Source organism: Monopterus albus, unplaced genomic scaffold (assembly GCF_001952655.1).
Source record: "Monopterus albus unplaced genomic scaffold, M_albus_1.0 scaffold71.1, whole genome shotgun sequence".
Classification (NCBI taxonomy): Eukaryota; Metazoa; Chordata; class Actinopteri; order Synbranchiformes; family Synbranchidae; genus Monopterus; species Monopterus albus.
Window position 1 is genome coordinate 1,139,704 of NW_018127951.1, and position 22,412 is coordinate 1,162,115.

The 22,412-nt window shown below is 43.2% G+C and overlaps 2 protein-coding genes across 2 annotated transcripts in view; one reads left to right on the forward strand and one right to left on the reverse strand.

Moving 5' to 3' along the window:
• LOC109963245 (uncharacterized serine-rich protein C215.13) overlaps positions 1–4,299 on the forward strand; it is a 6,547-nt gene extending 2,248 nt beyond the window's left edge. Inside the window, exons 2-7 of the mRNA XM_020605609.1 lie at positions 25–285; positions 573–667; positions 1,363–1,519; positions 1,624–1,803; positions 2,280–2,327; positions 2,945–4,299. Of these exons, the coding sequence (XP_020461265.1) occupies positions 144–285; positions 573–667; positions 1,363–1,519; positions 1,624–1,803; positions 2,280–2,327; positions 2,945–3,867 (1,545 nt within the window). The 5' untranslated portion in view covers positions 25–143 and the 3' untranslated portion in view covers positions 3,868–4,299. The remainder of the gene's footprint in view (positions 1–24; positions 286–572; positions 668–1,362; positions 1,520–1,623; positions 1,804–2,279; positions 2,328–2,944) is intronic.
• A 6,684-nt stretch (positions 4,300–10,983) lies between these two features.
• The window catches only part of LOC109963254 (leucine-rich repeat and fibronectin type-III domain-containing protein 5-like), an 11,902-nt gene continuing 473 nt past the window's right edge, over positions 10,984–22,412 (reverse strand). The window contains exons 2-6 of the mRNA XM_020605619.1: positions 22,290–22,409; positions 21,692–21,911; positions 21,367–21,614; positions 13,621–13,671; positions 10,984–11,492 (exon numbers count right to left, since the gene is read on the reverse strand). Coding sequence (XP_020461275.1) covers positions 21,490–21,614; positions 21,692–21,911; positions 22,290–22,409 — 465 coding nt within the window. The 3' untranslated portion in view covers positions 10,984–11,492; positions 13,621–13,671; positions 21,367–21,489. The remainder of the gene's footprint in view (positions 11,493–13,620; positions 13,672–21,366; positions 21,615–21,691; positions 21,912–22,289; positions 22,410–22,412) is intronic.

A 22,412-nucleotide genomic window follows, 5' to 3' on the forward strand; every position in this document is an offset into this window, starting at 1 on the left:
CTGTCTGTCTCTTTTCTGCTGAAGGCGCTGTGGAGTCAGACAGGCGTCTGTAGTCCTGGAGGGTAGTGAAGCTGGACTCGGTACCAGTTTGAATTGTAGCGGGCCATCAGAAGAAGAGGAGTGGAGGAGGCAGAGGTGGAGCAATGTCGGCCTTGTGGTGCGATGACGAAGAAGAGCTTAGGGTGGGCGGAGTAAAAGGAGGGTTGAGAGCCAAACCGAGGTTCTCCTTCACTGAGGTCAAACTGCTGCTGGAGGCGGTGAAGAGGAACAGATACATCATCCTCAGTGAGTTGGAAGGACTGTGTGTATGTGTGTGTGTGTGTGTGTGTGAATGGAGATGATCTTGGTTGATGGGACCTTTGGGACACCTCGGGACACCTCTTGTACCAAGCAGTGTAATTCTACTGTATGTTTTACTGAGATGTTATTATCACCCGTCTTGGACAATAAAGGAAATGGCTGTTATTGTCTCATTGCCAAACACTAGGATCAGACTGAGCTGCGAACTTGGGAACACAGGTTTAGTTCTGATACTAAGGCTTACATCATATACTTTATCTCCCTCCCTGTAGGAAAGTTTAACCAGGGGGTGTCAGCTGAAACCAAGAAGCAGACCTGGGCTGAAATCACAGATCAGATCAATAGTCTGGGAGAAAATCACAGAGAGGTTTGTTACTGTGTTCAACTTATTATTACTGATGATGGTTGTGTGACTTTACAGGTCCAGCCCTTTTCTATATTCTGACATAATTTGATTGAGTTATATATGGAAAATCTGCATTTAATGTGTTTCTCAGTTAAATGCAGTTTTCAGTGTTATCCTTTTGTATAGCTTACACCAGTGGTTTTCAAACTTTGAACATGCACAACTTGCATGGCATTTGTTGTGACCAGCTGAGCCAGAGATCCTGGAGAAGGATTCTATAGAAGTAAAACATTCATTAATTCATAAGAGAAAGAGCTAAAATTGAAAAAAAAAGTCTTTGAAACCTTTTTATGCAGCAGAAATATGATTTCTGTCCTGTTAATGATCTCCTGACCCCTAATCTCAAAGGGTGAAGAATTGGCACTTCTGCTAGTGACTGTTTTCATTGACCAGTTTGTTGTTTTGTCTAAAAAGAGTGAAAAATCACATTTGCCTCAATGTAAGGGTGACATCTTCCAGGTGTTTTTGTCTGACCGATTGTCCAAAAGTCCAAAATATTCAATATTAGTATTCTTGATAAATGACCAAATGATAATCCAAATTGCTTGGAGGCAATTTTGTGCCTAGTGACAAATTCACACATTTTTTTAGGTAGGCTGCTACCTGAAAAGGGTGATGATACAAGGCTTTTTCAAGGTGGTGTGATTTTCTCTCAGGTGCGTCAGATCATGAAGAAATGGGCAGACCTCAAATGTGATGGAAAGAGACGCATCGCAGCCCTGCGGGGCCCCAACGGCAGCAACCTGAGGAAGAAGAACCTGGGCCCCGTGGAGAGGATGGTCCATAAGATACTGATGATGAGTCCTAGAGGAGGTAAGAAGAAGCAAAGAGAGTGAGACATGCTGGGCTTCATTCCTTCCTCTTTTTGAATTAAAGTATTGAATTTTTTAAACTAGTTTTCTTTTGCTGGTTTTCAGATGGCGACAGTGATCTGGACCTGGGCGAAGATGATGATTTCTCCAAGCTTTTCAGTAAAGGGCCACCCCCTAACCCTCCTGCCTACTCCTACCTCAGCCTGACTGACAGCTCCCACTCATTACCTGGAGGAGCCTCCTTTGACATCTCTCCTCTGTCCTCCCCAGAGAAGGAACTTACGGGTAAGTCAAGCTGGGTAGTACGAAACACTTTGAAAGCCTTTCCCCCTCCACTGACATGTGTTTGTACTAAATGTAAAGAAAGTTCTTGTTGGATTTGGATGTGTGAATCTGAGTCAAAAGAAGAAAACATCCTAATTATTTTGTTGAATATCTGAACTAGTTTGAACCTTTAGTAAACAACTGCTTAATATAAGTAAGTTTCAGTTTATATGTACACAAACGTCTAAGCCCCTGCTGTGAGAACATAAAAGGTAAAACAAGACAAACTGGATTGAAAAAGTGTTTTACAAACTAATACATTGGCTGCCAAGCACCTGGGCAACACTCTATTATATATTTTATGGACATTCGATTTCTGTTCTACTCTGTTGCCTCCTTTCTGAAACACTTAGTTTGAGGTAGTCGAGGACATTTTGGACTTTGGAAACATCTAACTGCCGCTGAGCCCTGCATAGTGACGCTGCCCTGTTTTGCAGGAGACCCTTTCTCATCTGACTTTGACTTCGACCTGGCTGACGACGGAGGTAAATATCAACTTTTATACAGCTGATATTAGCCAAGCAGTTTGGCTGTTGGCCAGGGCTGCAGTAGTGTTAAAGGACATGACATCATCTAAAATGTCTAATTAAATTGATGTAAAACGTTCATATGGGATGGGTTTGTTGGTGTCGGGACATTGTGAGATTGTCGAGTTATGCCAGAATTGAGGGAGAAAACCTTTTTTTTTTTACAAGCCCCTATAAATGTTTTGATTGAAAAAGATAAATGCACTGGTGAGGTCAGTGCTCAGTGTTGAGTAGTTTGGCACCAGAGGAGAACAAAAGGTTTGATGCAGCTCTGCAAGAATTTAAATGTGGAGTTGTGTGTGGCCTAATGTAAAACCTGTGCAAAACAAATGAATTTCAAAGTGGTTTGTGCTCTTCTAAAAACACAGAATGTGTACACGTAAACAGTTACGACACCTTTTGAATGTGGTTAGTGTGCATCTTCGTTGTAAAGAGGAAATCCAAGTGATCGGTGGGAAATGCTGGTAAATGAATCCTTGCAGCAACATTAACTGTCTCTCAAACGGCTTTTCTGACCATGGTGCTGAGCAAAGATGGCGGGTTTAAAGTTGATGTTTTCTCTCCGTCATCTGCAGAACATACCCTGGATTTTGATGAAAATGAAAACTCCATGTTCTCCTCTCTTCCCCCGCCCTCCTCCACCTCCCTGGACCCGCTGCCTGACAACGCCCTGATGAGAGTCAAGCCAGTCCACACCTACTCCCGAAACAACAGCCAGAACCATAACCACAGCCAGAACCACACCTCCTCCAGACCTCCGCCAGGGCCCTCCTCTTCAACTGTGGCCTCTACCTCCTCTGTTTTCCCTTCTGTGTCAGATGCTGTGTCATCCTCTGCTGTGCCTCCATTGTCACAGTCCCCCACTAGCTCCAGCATGACGGCCTCTGGACTCTCTGCTCCTTCTTCTTCTTCCTGTTTATTTGCTCACCCTCCTGCCTCCTCCTCTGCGACTGTGGTACCCACTGACTCTACCTTTCGCCCTGTGCCCACCTCTTTCTCCATCCCCCCACCTCTTGCTCCTCCTGCCACTTCTTCCACTGCTGTATCCTCCTCCTCTTCTGGTGCTTCTGCAACCTCTGCTCTTTCATCTTCTGTCCCTTCTGCCAGCTCTCGTCAACCTCCTCCTTCCTCCTCTGTCCCCCCACCTTATCATCCCCCCACCTCAAGCTCAAACCCATCTGACCCTCTCCCAGCTGGAGCGTCCTTCTACAGGTCCCAGGACCAGGTGGCCCAGATGGCCTCTCAGAGCCTCCAGCAGCAGCGGGCCAGTAGGATGCTCCTGACCTCGGTGTCCCAGTCTCTGGAGATTCTGGCTCAGTCTGTGCAGCTGCTGGTGGAGAGCCAGCATGAGTTTGTGCAGGAGTCGCTGCAGCTGCAGAGAGAGACGGTGGACATCCTGAGGGACTTCTCCAACACTGCCCTGACTATGTTGAGGGACAAAACCCACAGTGGACATCTGGCAGCACACCAACATCATCATCCCCCTTCACACTTCTGAAAAATGAAGATGAACACACTAGTAGTTTTTCTCCGGAGACAAAAATGGGCTGAATGGGAAGAACCAACAAGTCAAGTGCAGGTACATTTTGACAGTGAAGAAAAGCCGCCTGTGGGGTCCTTTGGATTTTAACATCTGTCTTGTTGGTAATGTCATGAAAAAGACTGATATTTGACTTTACCTGCATGGAATTGGGACAAAATATTTGCCCAAAGGCAGACTGGCAGCACAGGCATGCAGTTCTAGGCCAGGAAGTTGTGCCTGAGTTGTGCTTTTTCTTTTGTATGTTTTCCACACTGTAATTGCCAACACGAGGGTTCTGAGCTGCTGAAACCCTGACACCTGCTTTCCGACTGGATTGTGCTGATGTGTGACGACAGTAGATCTACAGTTCTTAACCTCAGGACCCCCTGAGGGGTTGTGGGAAGGGACACCCCCTGAGGGGTTGTGGGAAGGGACCAAAAATAAGTTAATATGAAATCAAATCAAGCTGAGCTGCTGCGGACTAATCCGCTTGCCAAGCGGTGATGTTACATTCTGTTTCCAAGTCCAAACTGGTGTTTGTTCTCCTCCTCCCCATTGTTTCAGTAGATTTGAATCAAAAATCACAGGTCAGCTGTCATTTTACTGCTTTCCTTGTGATAGAAAGGAGAAAAAGAAATGACTACAGCTGATTAGATAAGTCACAGTATTCTTAAATTAATAAAAATAAAACTTCTAAAAGTGCTGCCTTGTAATGTAGCTGGTGTAGAGGGTCACAAGCTCTGTGCTTTGGGTCTGGGGAAGTTTGGACCTGGAAGTGGAACATTGCATCACACTTAAAAAGCGGATAATGAAAAGCTGAGCGCTGATGTTTTCTCTCTCTCTGTAGATGAGTTTCCATCCACTGTTTTTATGCAGAATTTCAGTTTCTGCATTAAAAACAAATTCAAATAAAATCTGTGTTTGGCTGAGGTGGAAAAGTTGGTGCATCAGTAAAAGCCAAACACAGTAAAGTGCAGTGAAAATAGATCAGTCATACGTGAAACATGATTTAAATGTCACTGGACAGAGGAAAAAAAGGCAGCACACCAAACAGATCTGTGTGGAGCGAGGCGGAGCGGAGCGGAGGCGACTGTTACCGTACAAAATGCCACATTTTCACCCACTAAGGTTTGACTGTGATCTCCTAATTATATCATGTTGTTGCGCCCTCTGCTGCAGTGATTTAATGATGCTTGACTGGAAAATTAGCTCCACTAGCTGTTTGTCTCAATGAACTCCCAGTGGTCAAATCCCCGTGGTAGATAGAAGCGTGCATGGATTCACATTTTCCTCTGCTGATTTTCAGATAGTTTGGATGGAAGCCCACATTGTGATGGTCACAGACAGAGAGCAGGGATGGCAGGGAAGGGCTGTTCAAGTCCAGGACAAATCTATAGATGAAACAAAATGTGCCAGTGATGGAGAAAGTGACAGCATCAACTCACTGGCCCCTCTTTACAACTAAACCAGTGTGTTTTACACAGCCATACAGTGATTGTTAGGCTAAGTTTAGCAAATTGTTGTAAGCCAGCTTAAGACAAACACTAATTATATGTAATGCTCGAGTCTAATTAGCTCTGTACATGGGGCTGTGAAATGTTTTCATCCTCAAAAGGAGGTTGTGCTCCTGGCACTAGTTGATGCAAGGACATGTTTGTGATTCATTTGACATTTTTAACCTTCCTCAGTGTCATGTGAGAAAGCAACAAACATATCAGAAGAATCCAGCGTTGCATCAGTGGCAGCGCTGCCCAGCCTCCATGTTGTCAGAGTCAGTCTGCGTCAGCTCCGAGCGGCTCTACACTCACACTGTCCCTTCCGCTGCTGGAGTGTCCACTGGAGGAACATCTGGTTTCCAGCAGGAGCGGAAAGCACACGGACCTTATCGCACCCACATCCTGTCCACCTCACACAGGATGAGCGGATTAAAAACATAAAGAAGATGTTTCGTTGAGGTTACTGCTGAATTTACTGCTGTATCTAGCATAAAGAAGATGTTTGGTTGAGGTTACTGCTGAATTTACTGCTGCTGATGAGACAGTGAGCTGCTGTCATTTCCAGAAGGTTCATTTGAGTCACTTTCAGTCAAAATAAAGGACAAACAGTTCTCTCTTGTTTCTGTGAGGTCTAGAAATCTGCTGCCAACATGCCTTCACATTCATTCTCGAGCGCCTCAGGAGCAGGGATGATACTGGATGGGAGGTTTTATGTTTTTTTATTTTTTCTGGCCCAAAATTCTGTGTAATCGAATGAGAGAGTGTGCATGTTCCAGTCAGGAGGCAGCCATATGGTTACTGAAAGATTCAGATTTGATTCCAGTCCTTCAACCCCTGCCTGCTTCCTGACCTTAGTAGTGTAGTAGTACTTTGATTTCTTCCTCTTAAAATCCCAAGAGTTTTTTTCTTGTTAGTGGTTTAAAACATAAGCTCTGTCTGTGTTTCTGACCAATAAGCTGGTGGGTGTTCGAAACACGGTGTTAGGCCCGAGTTCAGTCCTACTGTGAGAAATTATTTCAACTTCAACCAGCTACTTTGCATCACAGTCGTTGCAGTACTTTTGTATTTTGGTTATTATTGTCTAAAGACTTCTTTCAGACCTTCCCTGTTGTATTTTGTGTCCCAGTTACCAGCAAACACAGTTGGGGTGAGCGACACAGGTATATTTAGTGTATTCCAACGTCGATACAGTAGTTTTTCTGGAAAACTAGCTGAGAAACTGCCTTTACAAATTAGATCCTTTACAAATCAGATGTCAGTTGACAATATTGCCAGAAAATATCATATTGGTCATCCCTACATCAGTGTCTCTGTCCACTAATAAATGTTGCAATTAGAGATGCAAGTAGAGAACAAGTAAATATTAAGGTTTCATTGAGTTTCTGAGTTCAGATGCTTAGACGCGTTATTTTGTTGCAGGTGAGTTGGGAACAGCTTTCAGAGTGACTGTGCTTTCCCTCTTTCACAGACTGTTCACGCTGGTTTAAAGATGTTATTGAATATATTTGATTCACTCTCTGTAGAAGAGCAGAGAACAGTTCTGTGATGCAGCGGAGCAAATGAAAACGTGTAAAATTCTGTTATGAAAAGCTATTAAAGGAAATCACGAATGCTGTTAAATATTTTTGACGTTGCTTGTTAGCGATTTTACACAGAGCGAAGTCGAGCAGTAAACCCGGCTCCTGAGCCACTGAGGTCCGTGACAAGGCGAGGCGAGTTCTACAGCATGGATTTTAATGCAGGGTCAATGCAGAAAGATACCTGACCCATAATCCTTTGCTTCAGTCTGAATTTATGAGCATTTCAGTCAAGTCAGGGAAGGTCTATTGAAAATGTGTACAAAATGATACTTGTGAAAAATACTGGTACGCATGTTGCTGCGGTTTCAGTAGCACACAACATATGAGAGTGATGTGCTTTTGGAGCTTGTTCTTTGGCCTCCTTTGTGCATTGTTTGAAAATACAGTTCCCTCACCTGCAGCTGGCTCTCTGTCTGACAGACTGACCAAATGACTTGTAACTGTTGTAAAACCAGGCTGTGGTTTCCTACAAGCAAATCCTGAGAATAAAGATTTTATAATTAACAGAAGTCTGCTTGCTTATAGTCCTTTTAAGTGCATTTACTTTAAAATTGCTCCATAATGATATTGGCAGAATTGATATTTCTCAATTATCTTGTACTTAAACTTGCACATCTCTGATGCTTTGTCTACGTAGGGGTAGCTCCACACTCACTGTGTCTCCTGGGCAGTGTCTGATTGCTGAGGAAGGGTCCTGGTAGTGTTGCTGTACACTGGACCAGCCTTAAACCCACACATGAATCCCAAGACACAGAAATGTACTTGGTTCAAACAGACTGTTAAAACCTTGTGTTAGCTACAGCTGAATATTTAAATACCTGCCAGGACTCTAGCTTGTGTCCCCCTTTTCTTTTTCATGTTGTGACAGTTTGCTTTACTGCAAGTCCATCCATCCAATATCTATGCTGCTTATTCCTGAATAGGGTCGCAGGGGACTGGAGCCAATCCCAGCTGACACTGGGTGAGAGGCGGGGTCCACCCTGGGCAGGTTGCCAGTCTGTCACAGGGCTGTCACTTAGAGACAGACAATCACACTCACACTCACTCCTACGAACAATTTAAAGTCCCCAATCAACCTAAGGTGCATGTCTTTGGACTGTGGGAGGAAGCCGGAGCACCCGGAGAGAACCCACACAGGCACAGGGAGAACATGCAGACTCCACACAGAAAGGCCCCGGGTTGGCCGGGGCTCGAATCTAGAACCTTATTGCTGTGAGGTGACAGCGCTAATCACTGCAACACCATGCCGCCCTTTATTGCAATTGAAAAGAAGTAATCAGAGCAACCAAAGATTCTTTCAGTGTAACCTGGCATGTCAGTATGTATTAGCTTGGATGAATTATGAGACACTAGGCCCCTGGTCACAGACACGTTAGGTTCCTACACTGGAGCAAGTCCTGAGTTTTGTGTCACTTTTTAGCAATTTAGTCTCTCTGTGGCTGTTTTGCATCCATATTTTATTGTTTTAATCCTTAAGCTGTGACCATTTGGCGTCCCTTTGCTTTGCAACTGGTCATTTTTTGTTTCTTTTTAGTCGCTTTGTGTCTCTTAGTGGCTTCATTTTTGTCTCTGGCTTTTTTGTCTGTGAGGTTGTTTTGCATGTTCTCGTGCTCACTTTGCATCTCTGTGGCAATTTTGTACAAATTTTGTATCTATTTGTTATTGATTGACTTTCCATCAAGAAATGTTACACACATACTTCATATAGAGGTTCTGGCCCAGGGGCTCCAGGGCCTGTGCCTGGTAGGCCCATTCACTAATCCATCCATGTATACCAGGCACATCCAGTTTTAGTCATTGGTTGGCTCTATGAGAACTCTGGCATGGGGTGAACATCGGTATTGGCAGTGATCATTTTAACGACTTCTTCTAGAGAGGTTACTCCATAATAATACATTCTATTTTGTTTGTTGATGTCTTGTTTTATTTTAAAATCTGACTTGCTAAAGTGTGGGGTCTCTCTCTTTAATCCAGTGGAAGAGACAGGACAAAATCCACAGTCCTGTAACACAACCAGATCCCCACAGGCCCTGCATCAAAGCCCAGCTGAACATCTGGCTCGAGGGACAAATCCAATGTTTTGAATAGGACTCACTGGGTCAGATTTAAGTGAGAGCTGTTGTGATGGCTTGTTTGCACCATAACTTCATAGAAAACTGTAAAGAGATGTTTCTACTGCAGGTTTTCTGGCTGACCTGTCCAGAGCAGGACAAATTCTAATGACCATTTTAATTATTTTTATTTTTGCATAATTCTCCAGGTCCTAGGTCTCCAGACAGAGGAAAGTATATTCTATAGGTAAAAAATAATTATACACTCTGAATTAAACAAAAAGTTATCACACTAATCTGTCTCTTACCTGTGTTCAGAAATAGATGATAGCTCTTCTGGTGGGCTGCAGGAGAAGCAGCAGGGAGTCTGGGGTGACATGAGTAAAGTTATCTGATGTGATTTGCAGACAGCTGGGCTGTGGTTCTGTGGTTCAGGCTGTCAGCACCTAATTCTTTATCTTCATGGAGCATCACGCCTTCCTGTCTGAAGGCAGAACTATAAATCTGTATTAGTATTAGTCTCACTAGGCCTTCAAACTGAACATTTTATTGGTTATAGTGTCAGTACTATATCTTAGAGTAGCAGCACTGCAGTGGCTTTTATGTATACCAAAAGGTCACTACAATCAAAAATAATGTTTTTAAATATAGTCAAATCAGATATTCTGTTACAGATCTGAATCTTTCAAAAATAAAATAAAATCTGTACATGGGTGAAATCAAGAATGTTAATCTGCAGGTGGACTCCAAAACTGAAGGAATTCTTTCATTACATAGTTATTTGTTTGCTAAGTATATAATACATTTCTGAAAAGGTAATGTAAGAGTAAGTTTCCATTAGTGATTATTGCCTGATATAATTATTAATGGCCAAGCAGTGTGGACTGGAAAAATCATTACTATAAATCCCCAATAAGCTTAAAGAATACTCTAAAATAAGAGACATACACACAATATTTCTGTCAAAAGAGAAGAAACCAAGTTCTGTTTATATCAGAATAACAACACATTGGCTTTTTCCAAGAAAAATATCTTTTTTATTTCATTATAAACCCACATAATTGTATCTATGAAAGCATAAAATCCCCATTTCGCATGTTGTTGTTTTTTTCTCCGTGTTATGGTCATTTGTTTAGTTATACTCAAAGTAAATCTTGGGTATCAAACCATCGAAGACTGTAAGATGTATGTCACATACAAACACAGACACTGTCAAACGGCAAGGGGGGAAGGAAGGGGCGGGACAGCACAAGTTCTGCTGACCGTCTTTTGAAACCGCTAAATACATTTAACGATCTCGAGTGCCAGTTTTTAATAGTAGGAACACCTACGGTCAAGTTCACCAGTGTTTCGTACATGTACAGTTGCATTCCAGTGTCAAACAGAACATCAGAATTCACCATTTTCACCATCAAATGTAGAGCCGGAGGTGTGTGCTTTAAGTTGGGCTTTGAATAAATTCTCTGTGGTGTTCCTCAAGGCTCCGTTCTGGGGATACCAAAGTTTGTTTTTTTTAATGCTCCGACACAGAGAGAACCAATCCACCGTGGACGCAAACACACCGATTATTTCAACATTAGCTAAGTCATCTGCAGCCAGAAGAGTCAGGCTGGTAATACTGGAGATTACACTATTCAGTTTTTCATGAAAATGAAAATGAGAGAGAGAGAAAGAGACAGACAGGGAAAGAAAGAGTTTGGGAGGGGCTAGAGATAAGATGAAAACATATGATTAAAATGCCAGAGAGGTTCACCATTTATTCTGACAGTTTATTACTGAGGCTCCGAGACAAGACGCTGATGATGTGCTCATATCTTCAGTCCAAGGCCCAACATGTATTTTCTCTTTGACTGCTAAGAGATACCAGACAGATGTGCTTCTGGCAGTCTGCATATTCTCTCGATGTTGTAATATGCTGTCATAACACTCTGGTAATCCTTTGGCATATGACTGTATGCTGAAGAGCGGGGCCACCAACCACTGACAAAACACAATCGAAATAATCCTGAAAACGTGTCAGAAAATGGATTTTCCCATGTCCACATTCACTATACTTCCAGAGCAGCATTTAGTGGCTGCATAGATTCCAACTGTCAAATGCAGAGACTAAATCCATCCGACACCCTTCAGAGCCCGGTCAGATCATTGGATACTTCCTTCAGGAAAGAAGAAGAGACCCCAGATCATGTTCCCTCTGATTTCTGCACTCCGAGGTTTGAATCCCCAGTTAAACACCCAACACAAGGGTTCAAAGCCCACAGCCTGACCTGTATCCAACATGTCTGGTCTCAGTGATCTGGAGCCTTTTGCATATTAACAGGAGGCTTTTTCTTCTCCTCTGGCTGCCCACAGGACCTTCCTGTTATATCCCATCTGGTTCTGGTATGAGGTGGTGTCAGAGGGTAGGGTGTATCTCTGGGTCAAATACCTGATCATCTGGGCTCTGAGCGTGAACGTGCAACCCACTGGGGCACCTGAAGGAGACAAGAGATGGACAGAGGTACAGACTGACGGATTTCTGCATTTAAAAGCGCACTAGGTCTGATTTTAGTGCTGTTTGTGGACTTTCTTCTGGCAGCAGATGAATAAGTATTCTGATAGTTTACATACCCTTAATTTAGAAATAGTCTTTTACAAGTAAAAGTCCTGCATTAAGAATTTGATTGTGAAAATACATTTTATCTATAAAATGTACTTAAAATACAATAGGTAGTATGAGTTACATTGGCTATGTATGACTGCTGTTGGTGTTTTATCACATTTTCTATTATTTTAACAATATAACTAAAAGTTCATATGTAGAATTTTAATGTTGAGGCTGGTGAAATGAAATGATATAAGTATTATTATTTTCTAAAATGATCGTGTGTTGCATGCTGCACATAAAACCTTATAGTGGTCAATTTAGTCTACCTCAGTAGATGTACTTACATTTATACAAAAAGCAACAATATGGTGTTGTTTTTGTGTTAATATAACTGGATACTTAACTGAAATTCACTCTATTGCTCTCTTTTTGTGGTTTTATCACATTTTTCCCCTGACTTCTAAGTAAACATGTTTTTCATCAGCTGGGCTCTTGTGGACTTCTTTCCATTATAGCCTGCAGATTCCTTAAGTCTACATTTGTTTGTTTGCTTGTCCTTGCTGTTTTTAGACATTATTTGAACAAAAGACAAACTGTGTAAATATCATCTCCAAAACCCCTCAAAGCATCTGGGTTTAAAATGTTTTTCAGTATTGATAGCTAAACGACTGCTAGGCCGACTGCTGAGATCTCAGTGTTTTAAACCCCATGACCTGTCTGTACTTGGAGCACCCCTTCACCTTTTGTACTTCTAAGGATAAGGATACAGATAATCACCTTTATTGGCCAAGTATGTAACACACAAGGAATTTGTTTCCGGTACAGAACCGATGGCAGCCATCTGTGGTGCCAACTCAACTGATGGCTCTAACCATCGGGGACAACGGGGGGGTTCAGTGTCTTGCCCAAGGACACTTCGACACGTGGACTGCAGGCACTGAGATTCAAACCTTCCGGTTGGGAGATGACTGCTCTACCCACTGCACCACTGTCGAGGCGACAGTGATAGTCGAGCGCTGTCTAGGGGAGGCAACGTTTGTCAGAAGTGGGATGTACTTTAAACACAAACTGTGGGCATGCAAATGCCATCACCACACTTCTCATTGTCTGGTAAAACTATATTTGGGTGCATGGGGAGAGTGAAGATGTTCAACTCTAATTTTGGCAGCAGGGGGCGGTCAGAGTGCAGCAAAAGAAAATCCTAAGCTACTGTATGGTCAGAAGATCTGCACAAAATCTGGCCATATACAAGTCACACCCAGGTGAAGGTGCTTTAAAATGATATGAGATGGAAAAGAATTGGCAGTCACTCAAGAATATGAAACCACAGAGAGAGAGGAGAAAAAGAGAGGACGGGGAAATAAAATGATGTATGAGAGAAGTGGAAAAGAAAATAAAGGACAGAGGAAGAGAAATAGGAAAGAACAGGAAGAGATGGAGCAAGAAGAGATGGGAGAACAGAAGGAGAGAGCAAATGAGAAGAAAGGACAGAAATGGATGAGATGAGAAGGGACGATGAAAAGAAGAGAAATAAAAAGATGACAGATGAGAGAGGACGGGGAAAGAAAAACAGAGGAGGAAAGGAAAGAATGGAAAGAGAGGAAAGGAAGAAGAGGTGAGAACAGGAGGAAAAAAGGCTGAATAGATGGGTATTAAGTATAAAAAAATGAAGAGAGTAACAGAAAGCAGAAAGAGCAGAATGCTTACATAATGGAGTGACACCAACCTGCATACCATGAGGGATCAGGTCATTATATAATGGCCCAATAAAGGGGAACAATGTTGTTTACTAAGGCATTTACAGAGCACTTAGAGACAGACTGACTCCAGACCTGCTAATGGCTGCTGACTGCTGCTTGCTCTCGCGTCACCTCTCCCTCAGTCACTCTCTTATCTTGCCTTTTCTGTTAAAATATGGGCTGCATGCCTCCACTGCTCTCTCCCTGAAGACTCTTCTTCTGGTGAAACAATATGTGCTTACCCTCTCACCTGTGTGTGTGTGTTTGGTCTCTCACCTCTCCTGCCTCTCCTCCCCTCCAGTGCTGTTAAGCTGAAAGTAAGTAAATCTGAAACACACACAGAATCAAAACAAATAAATGAATAACAAGACGATGCAGTCAGAGCTCAGTCAGATATCTCTCCACCTGTTTATCTCCAGATAGATGACGCATGGCCGGATGGAAAACACCAATCTAGCAACATGTTATGATCAAATGTGGCTATTGTGCTTCTCACAATAACTGTAATCTAATAAAAAAAACTTCAAATGCAATTTTTTAAAACTGTTATTAAAGGAATAGTTCAGCATTTTTAGAAATACACTTATTTGTGTACCAGACTAGGGGTAAAGCCCAATTCCCCACATTTCCCTTGCTTGCATCACTTCCTTGTGTCTTAGTCCCACCCACATAAGATATGAGGACAGAAGAATCAAAGAAACATGTTCATACAGATAGGACGTCCTCTCCCACGATCCTTCATCAGAAGCATCTGATCACCATCTGATAAAGGGGAGTATTAGTCTATAAAAGACTTCTGTAAAGGATGCTCTCGTTTATTCTGGCTCATGTCTCCTCACTCCCTGGGGATGTCCTTCACGATGGAACGACTTCCGTGTCAAGCGAGGATCAATGAGAAAGGTATGAACAGATAAAGGAATTGGGATTTAGCCCATGGCTGGGCACAGACACTCCCTGTGGGTTTGTGATCACAGAGTTTGCCAGCAGAGACTATATGCACTCGACCGACAAGTACCTCCAGCGCACAACCCTGTGAAACCACAATGCGTCACTGTTACAGCTGAGTTTTTGTGCAATGAGCCTTTATTCCTTTAATGCACTTTTTGACCTCATTGTATTTGCATCCCCCTGTTATATAAAAGGAACACTGCTTTTTACCGCCTTCTCTTGGATTAATATTAAATTCTAGCATGTTTTAGGAGAATATGAACTGTTCATCAAAATGAATATTTAAGAGAAAACAGATATTTCCCTCACAGTGATACAAAACTGAGAAAAACAAAATCGACACATAAATAAACAAGTGACAAAGAAATGATGGACGAAGGATAAATCAGAGATAATACTAATGTTCAACAGCTGATAGCTAGAGGACCGTTTTAGCGCCGTCTCCTCTGTGGGAGCCATAAATCTGGCTTCAGCTTTCTATTTGGTGACTTCTCATCTTCTTCACATCCAATCTCCTGCCAATCCCTCACTCCATCCCTCTTCCACCTCCCCCTCATCCCTGAGTTTTATCTCCATCTCTTCATCTTTTCTTGTCAATAAATGTGTCTCAGGGCTCAATGACTCATCTGTACTTCTCCCTCTGGTTGGTTGGCTGTTTCTCTCTGTTGTTTTCTTCCTTCTCCATCTCACTAACTAAATATAAGACCCTAATCCTCCCTTCTGTCTCCCTCTCTCTTTGTCTTTCTTGGATATTTCTTTTGGTCACCAACTATAAACCTACAATCTGCCCGTCTGTTACCAGGGCTCTTTATCGGTCTTTCTACTTCTTTTCCATGTACACCCAGGTCTTTTTCTGATGGAGATTAAAAGGACTTGTTTTATTTTAGTTAGAGTTTATGAAGCCACTAGCAGTGTTATGCCATGAATTGCATTCAAAGGCCTCCCTCTAAAACTAGATATCAGCAAACGGCAGAACCCGAGTTGGGACTTCACCGCTTTCTGTCACACTCAAGGTTTATTTAGAGCGGGTGGCTCTGTAGAAAACCACTTTACATTATATCTTTGTTCATAATTATGTGACCACAGTAACTTGGCTGAGGGTCTATGAGACATGACATCCATGGGGTAGGCAAGCAACTCTAAACAGTCTCAGAGATCTCTGAACTTGGTGGCATCACTAAAAAGTCTGACTAAAACTGCTGCACTCACATTCAGTGCCGCCTGCAGCTGTAATCCTGTACGCACCGTGCATATATTTTCCTTTTTAATGATTTTTCTCACGTTTTAGGCCACTGGGTCTGGAGGTCAATGCACAATCACCATATAGAGATACAATATAGTCTCAATGGCCCAAAGAGCTATCTGATATCACACACGATAGCGTGGATCACGTCATTTCTACTCCCTAACATGAGCCCCTGCAGCTTGGAGTGAGTGATGGCAGCCACACACTGATTTGACCTGCTGCCAGTAATGTCTGTAACATCATCGGGACCCATCTTGTTATAACGAGAAAGGCTTCTCGATAACACAAGATAGGGTGATGTTTCACTAATCTTAACCAAACAGTTTGAGCTGTCTTACCTTACACATGCAGCAACATTTCTAAACACTGACAACAACCCGTTAAATAGATCACTGTAGGTCACTTGTGATTTTGCCGAATTGTCCCATATCACTGCCTCTGCTTGGGACATGTGACCTGTTCACAGAAGCTACTGCTGGAGAGAGGGCCTTCTCTGGTTTCTCTATGTGAACTGGAGATTTTTGTGATTATGAAAACTTGTTTGCTAAGATATAAATATTTCTTACTTTTTAAAATCATGCTTTGAAGACGACCATGTTGCTGAAATGCTGAATAAATGATTTTCTCTTCAGAGCAAAGATAGCACAGCACATATTTTTCCTTTGCGTTCAGGCTGCTAAACCAGCACTTCCTCCCTTTGTGAATATTCTATAAACCTTTAGAAATGACATGCTGGTTTCACTGTGGTTCTCTGTTCCGGTCTCCTCCATTAGCAGAGTGTGGCTGTGCTGGGAAACTCCCAGTGTGAATGTATGGGAATGCACCAGTGTGAATGAGGGCATCCTTCTACTTCCCCTGGATACATGAAAGTAAAAATAAAAGTACACGAGTCCGCGGCACTGTGTGCAGTGACCAGCAGGTGTCACTGTGGCTCTGTGCAGGGCCGCAGGCTTCCGCCTCTGTGGCGTTCGCTAACAGTTTAGTCACTGTGCCATCCTGCTGCTGGGGGCCAGGTGAGGATAATAAAAGCATGCTGAATGAGGCCCTGATGCCTCATGACTTTACTGAGTGCACAGTGATGTTATCTGCCTGTGTCTGCGCATCTCTCTCTCTCTTTCTCTCTCTCTCTCTCTCAGTGCTCATAGGTAAGATGGGATGGTGGGACTGTATGGAGGGAGCCATTGTGTTGAATTAATGTGAGGATTTCTGTGTGTATTTGTGTGCTTGAATAGCTTGTGTGCATGTGTACAGGTTTTGGTGTGTGTGTTGCATTTGCTGAAGATTCAGGCTTGTTTGTGTATTTACTGTACAGATATGCTTCTGTTGCTTGCCTACATACACTTAACTCAATTTCCAATGACGCCCTTAGGTCCGCTGCTTGTGTCCATCTTTGTGTATTGTACAACAGAGTCGGCTGGCCCTGGTATGCACCAGTCTACCATAGCATCGTTGGCATCTCACCTCCACATTTATTTTAGCAAACTAGGCCATGATCATGCTCCCAGAACACAGTATATGTGATTAATGTTTGCTGCTCTTGTTGTTAGGTGGTCTGGTAAACCACTGAAAACATCAACACACTGCTTTAAGGCAGTGTTGACTTTTTCAATATCTTTCGCTTAACTTAATAAATGCTTACGCTGCAAGTGTTTGACGGGTAAAGCAAAGCATTTGACATAACACGTTGATCTGATGATTGTTGTAGAAGAAAAGAAAGTGAAGGATTTATCCCTTGGTTTGTGCCAATCCAGTTAGATGATGAAATATTTCACTGGAACGTCAAGGACCTCATGAACATCTGTGCAGTGTCATGACAATCCATTGGACCAAGGTGTTGGACTGAAAACATGAATCATGATTTTCTCATGGGCAGGTAATGCAGGAGAACACATTTACATTATGTTATGTAATAAAAATACTCCAAGCAGAATTAAGTTTCTCTTAAAAATTTTCTTTTGCAAATTAGTAATCATTTCTAGGGCAACTGGATAGGCTGGGATCACAAGGGTTGGCTCAACACTTCTCCGCTAATCTAGTGTACAAAGAAGTAGAAAAAAAATCAACTGGACTAGATTTCTAGATCGAAGACATTTCACCTCTCATCCAAGAGGCTTCATCAGTTCTGACTGACTGGTGTTGAGCCGGAGATATTTATCCCCCTCGGTGGTGTTTCAGTCCTTTGAGGGCCAACAGTGTCCCTTAATGACTGAGTCGTTGCAGCCCAGTATCTGTCTTTGAATCCTCCCATGTGGACCGACGCCTATTGTCCTGGTGGACATGTTTGGGCAGAGATCTCAAAACAGGATTGTAAATGGATGACAAGTCCACCACCCCTATTTAGTGAGGGGTGTTCTATTTTTACAAAAATAGCTTCCTTAACTCCTCTCTCAAACCAGCGATGTTCTCTGGAGAGGATCTGGACTTCACTGTCCTCAAAAGAATGTCCTTTGTCCTTCAGGTGGAGGTGGACCGCTGACTCTGGTCCACTGGAGTTGGTCCTCCTGTGTTGGTCCATGTGTTCTGCACAAACGCACCAAACTGCTAACTACCAGTTGGGCAGAACTGATGAAGCCTCTTGGATGAGAGGTGAAATGTCTTCAGCCTAAAACCAAGTCCAATTGATTTTTTTCTAAGTTTTTTCAGCTTACTACCTGGATGACTGAGAATCTGCACGGCCAAGTGTACGAAGACGTTCCTACTCACTGGGGCACATTCCAGGGCCACATCTTGGTTTAAAATCTTATTACTGTTCAAACATTTTTATAGATGTTTAATGAGCCTTGCAGGGTGATCATGAAGGTGAAGTGTAAAATGCACAAACAATACAATTTGTGTGCCTGTGGGTCAGTGTGTGTGTATGTGTGTGAGGGCAGTGCGTCAGGCTGACCAACAAACAGCAGCTCAGTTCATTTTGACTGGAGACAGAACAGCTGATGCAGTTTGTGTGTTTTAACACTGTGTGTGTGTCTGTGTGTGTGTGTTTTGCAGATATTAAACCTACGACAAATGTGGAGGCTGCTGAGATTGCTGCCATAAGATAAAGATGTGTGTTCAGCATGTGTGTATGGATGCTGTGTGTGTGATAAAATGTGTGTTTTTAAAAGTGAGGTGTCTTATTACAGGGAGGCGAGGAGGGATGGCTCACATATTAAAAGAGGATGTAATATTACAGGGGCATAGCGGGAGGATGGAATGTGAACGACAAATGAAAACGGGAGCCTAGAGCAGAAACAGAACATGGTTTCACTTCCAACACACGCAGCCTCTAAATTTACTGTGGGACAGGAAGCAACAGGGCTGATGGGTGAAGTGGAGCTAATTGGGAGAAACAGAAACAGTTTGTTATTGTGCTTAAAAAAAGAGACTCTGATATTTGATGATCAGATGAACAGAAGAGCATCGGTTTGTCTTTGAATGGAGCAGCTAGATTCCTAGGGTGCGCCCAGGAGTGTTGCATTATGGGTTTGTACCCTTAATGCACGGAGTTTCTTCAGCTCTGTTTAAAGTGTGTCTTCTACAGCGAGTCTGCCCTGAATGCTTTTACATATCCCAGTTTAAATGATGTGAGTTTATGTCAGTTGAGGTCTTTTTCCAAATAAAGGAGGTTGTTGTCTTGTAATGAAGGTTGTCTGATATTTGAACCTGTACTTCTGGATCCATATACTGCACATGGTGTTGTCCTATTGTAGTCGTGTACGAACATCAAGCACACTAATGTGGATAAGAACAGTGCAGTGCACACTACGACCAGTGGCATGATTTTCAAAATACACAGGAATGAGCAGATTGTACTGAAACAACAAAGGCTGCATTTTACTCCCGTTTCCTGTATCATAAATTATCTGGATAATGACATCTGATCAGGGGCAGCTGAGATCTGACCTTGTTAACTCAGCTGATCTGAGTTAACATGGGATGGAGTCTCTGTTTGTAAATACAGAACTGGCAGACGTGTCAGCAAACATGGCTGCTGTGTGGGACAGGGGGAGGTGGAGATGACCTTTAAATAGACTTGGAATTGTCTATACATTATTATCTATTCTGCTTATCCTAGAGGGTCATAGAGGGCTGGAGCCAATCCCAGCTGACACTGGGTGAGAAGCAAGGCCCTTCTATCACAGGCCTGACACACACAGACATCCTCACACCTGTGGACAGTTTAGTCTCCACGCAACTTAACCTGCATATGTTTGGACTGTGTACCCAAAGAAAACCCGTGTAGGCACAGGGAGAACGTGCAGACCCCACATAGAAAGGCCCTGGGCAGGATTTGAATTCAGAACCTTCCTGCTGGGAGGCTATCCACTTCACCAACGTGTCGCCCACTTTGACTTGTGTCCAGCTGCAGAAATGTCATTAACACTGGCTGAGGTCTCTTTTAGTTGTACTGTGCATTTACACTAGAAATAACGTGAACGTCCCAACGTTAAGAGGAAGTGAACTCCAATTACCGACAGATAATATGTGAAGCGTGTCAGCACAGAACCTCATGAACCAGAGAAGATGATGTTCTGTCATGTTCCCATCATGTTGCATGCGAAATGTTTTCCGAGAGACGAGGAAGAAAAGGTCACGTATTCACACAGTCGCATAGGGCATGAGAACCACAGACATAAAAGACTTGTTCCACCTGTTTAGTTAAACAGTGAATGGAGCGGCTCACCCTAACAACATTGTGTCACGCTCCAGCCAACAAACTACACAAGGCCAGTATTTCAATTCACACAGAGATAAGATGAAAAGAAACAGTTCATAAATTGTGTGAAGGGGAGAAAAGCCTCCAGAGCCTTGACAGATACCTTTCTATAGAGTATACATCTCAATTTGAGAGGGAAATTGGTAGCAGAAATATCACAAGATAAAGAGAAAAGCCATGGTGGGGAATAGCAGCCAAACAAAATGACCTTCAACTCAGAAATGAAAGGAACAGAGAAGGGAAGGGAAGCATGGAAACAAAACAAGTCATTAAAATCAAACAAATTAGTACAAAGAGGGAGGGAGAGGAGCTGGTGCTAGTGTGGACGTGGAGGAAGAGGCAACAGGAAGTAATAGAGTAAATATGTTTACATACAATAGGGGGAGAAGGTGAGACAGGGAGAAGGGGTAATAAGGAGAAAAGCCACATTTAGAATTTCTCTCAAGAAAAGCATAAATGTAAAGAAGAAATCCTAACATATAGTCAGCAGGTGCTGCAGTATGATCTGTACACATGTGAGTAATAACCTAAAAAAAAGTATGTTGTGAAGAGATTATGTGACAGACAACACTGGGAGAAGCCTTGTCACTTCACCTAAGGCTGGCTGAAACAATCTCAACTCTAGTTTTGGCTGAGCTGAAGTGACATCATCTGTGAGAACCGCCTGCTTCTGTGTTGAAGAACGCTAACGTCACCTTCAGGCACCGGCAGCTGCTTCCACTTCACAACTCTATGAATGAGTGAACAGCTGATGTACTTGATGAATAACTCAGTATAGCAGGTAATAAACAACTAAAAGAGACCTACTACCCGACACAGCCACCATCAGTTAGATATACTGTATGTTAAACTGTGTTATATATATTTCTAGAGTCGTTCTTATTAACCCCCTCCCCCCGGCTGCACCCACGGTGAGGTGCAGCCTGAATTCACTCCTTAGCAGCTAAGAACATGTCTGTGAGCTTGTGCAGACCTCTAAACCTAACCTTGCAGGTGTCGGGCCTTCATGACATGAAACAACTGCACCTGAAGGCATCAGCTAACCTTGACCAGCCAGGAGTGAACTCCAGCCTGACCACGCCTTCACAGGTCGACTGAGCTATTTGTCTACAACTAGTTAGCAGCTACTCACCGATGACGCCGTAAAGTGGAGCTTGGCTCCAGGCACCAGCAACAAATCAAAAAAGGGGGAGGCAGAATTGGGATGGTCTTAAAGATTGGTGGGCTGTGGGTTGCATCGACAGTTTCTTGTGTGTTATTGGGAGATAGCGTCATCGTCATGGGTGGGATTTAAGTCCACTACTGTTGTCCCTCGAAGAGAGGTTCCCGCTACGCCCTCTGCTGCTGATGTTGTTTGGGAGTTTTTATTAGCCCCTCCACCTGGGAGACAACAAGATGGAGTCAAATTATCAGAAGCTGATAAATAGGAGCCACATATTTCCTCTGCCTCCAGTTACCTTGCCCTGCAGAGGAGGAGGACGGTGGCAGAGCGAGAATGTTGGCTGCCCCTCCCCCTCCTCCGTTAGTCTGGGAGCAGACGTTGGCCTGACGTGCGACGGCTTTCTGTTTGTAGTGGTTACTGTGCAGCTTATACTTCATCAGGAGGATGAAGATGAAGACAAGGACAGAGGCCACAATGATCCCCCCAATGATGATGATCATCGTCCCACCCAGGAACTGCAGAGAAAGATGGAAACAAGGCAGTCAGCTGGTCTTGTATCCTATGATGATTCACCGAGTCTGACCTCTCCTTTCACACGAGAAAATTAAATTACAACAGGAAATGTGTACCATTACTGAGATCATTAAAGCTGGGTAATGACTTTATTCCAATCATTTATTCCTGACCCTGGAAGTCTCTGAAACAGTAACTGAAAATGTAGCTACAGTTCCAAAACAACATGGGCCAATCCACCTGTTGAGGATTAATTAAATGTCTCCATCTTCCTGATGAACATACAGTATTACATAGTCTTTTCAACAGCCCTTACCACGAGTCAGGAAACTCTGCTACTTCCTGCTGTTTTCAGACTGATGCCGTACGAACACACTAACCTGGTCTCGGATGGAGTGACAGCGTCCGTACTCCGTCTCCGTGGTGAAGGACACGCAGCCTACCAGTTTGGTGCCAGTCAGGGCGGTGATGCCGTCATCGTAAACAGCCAAAACGCACAGCTC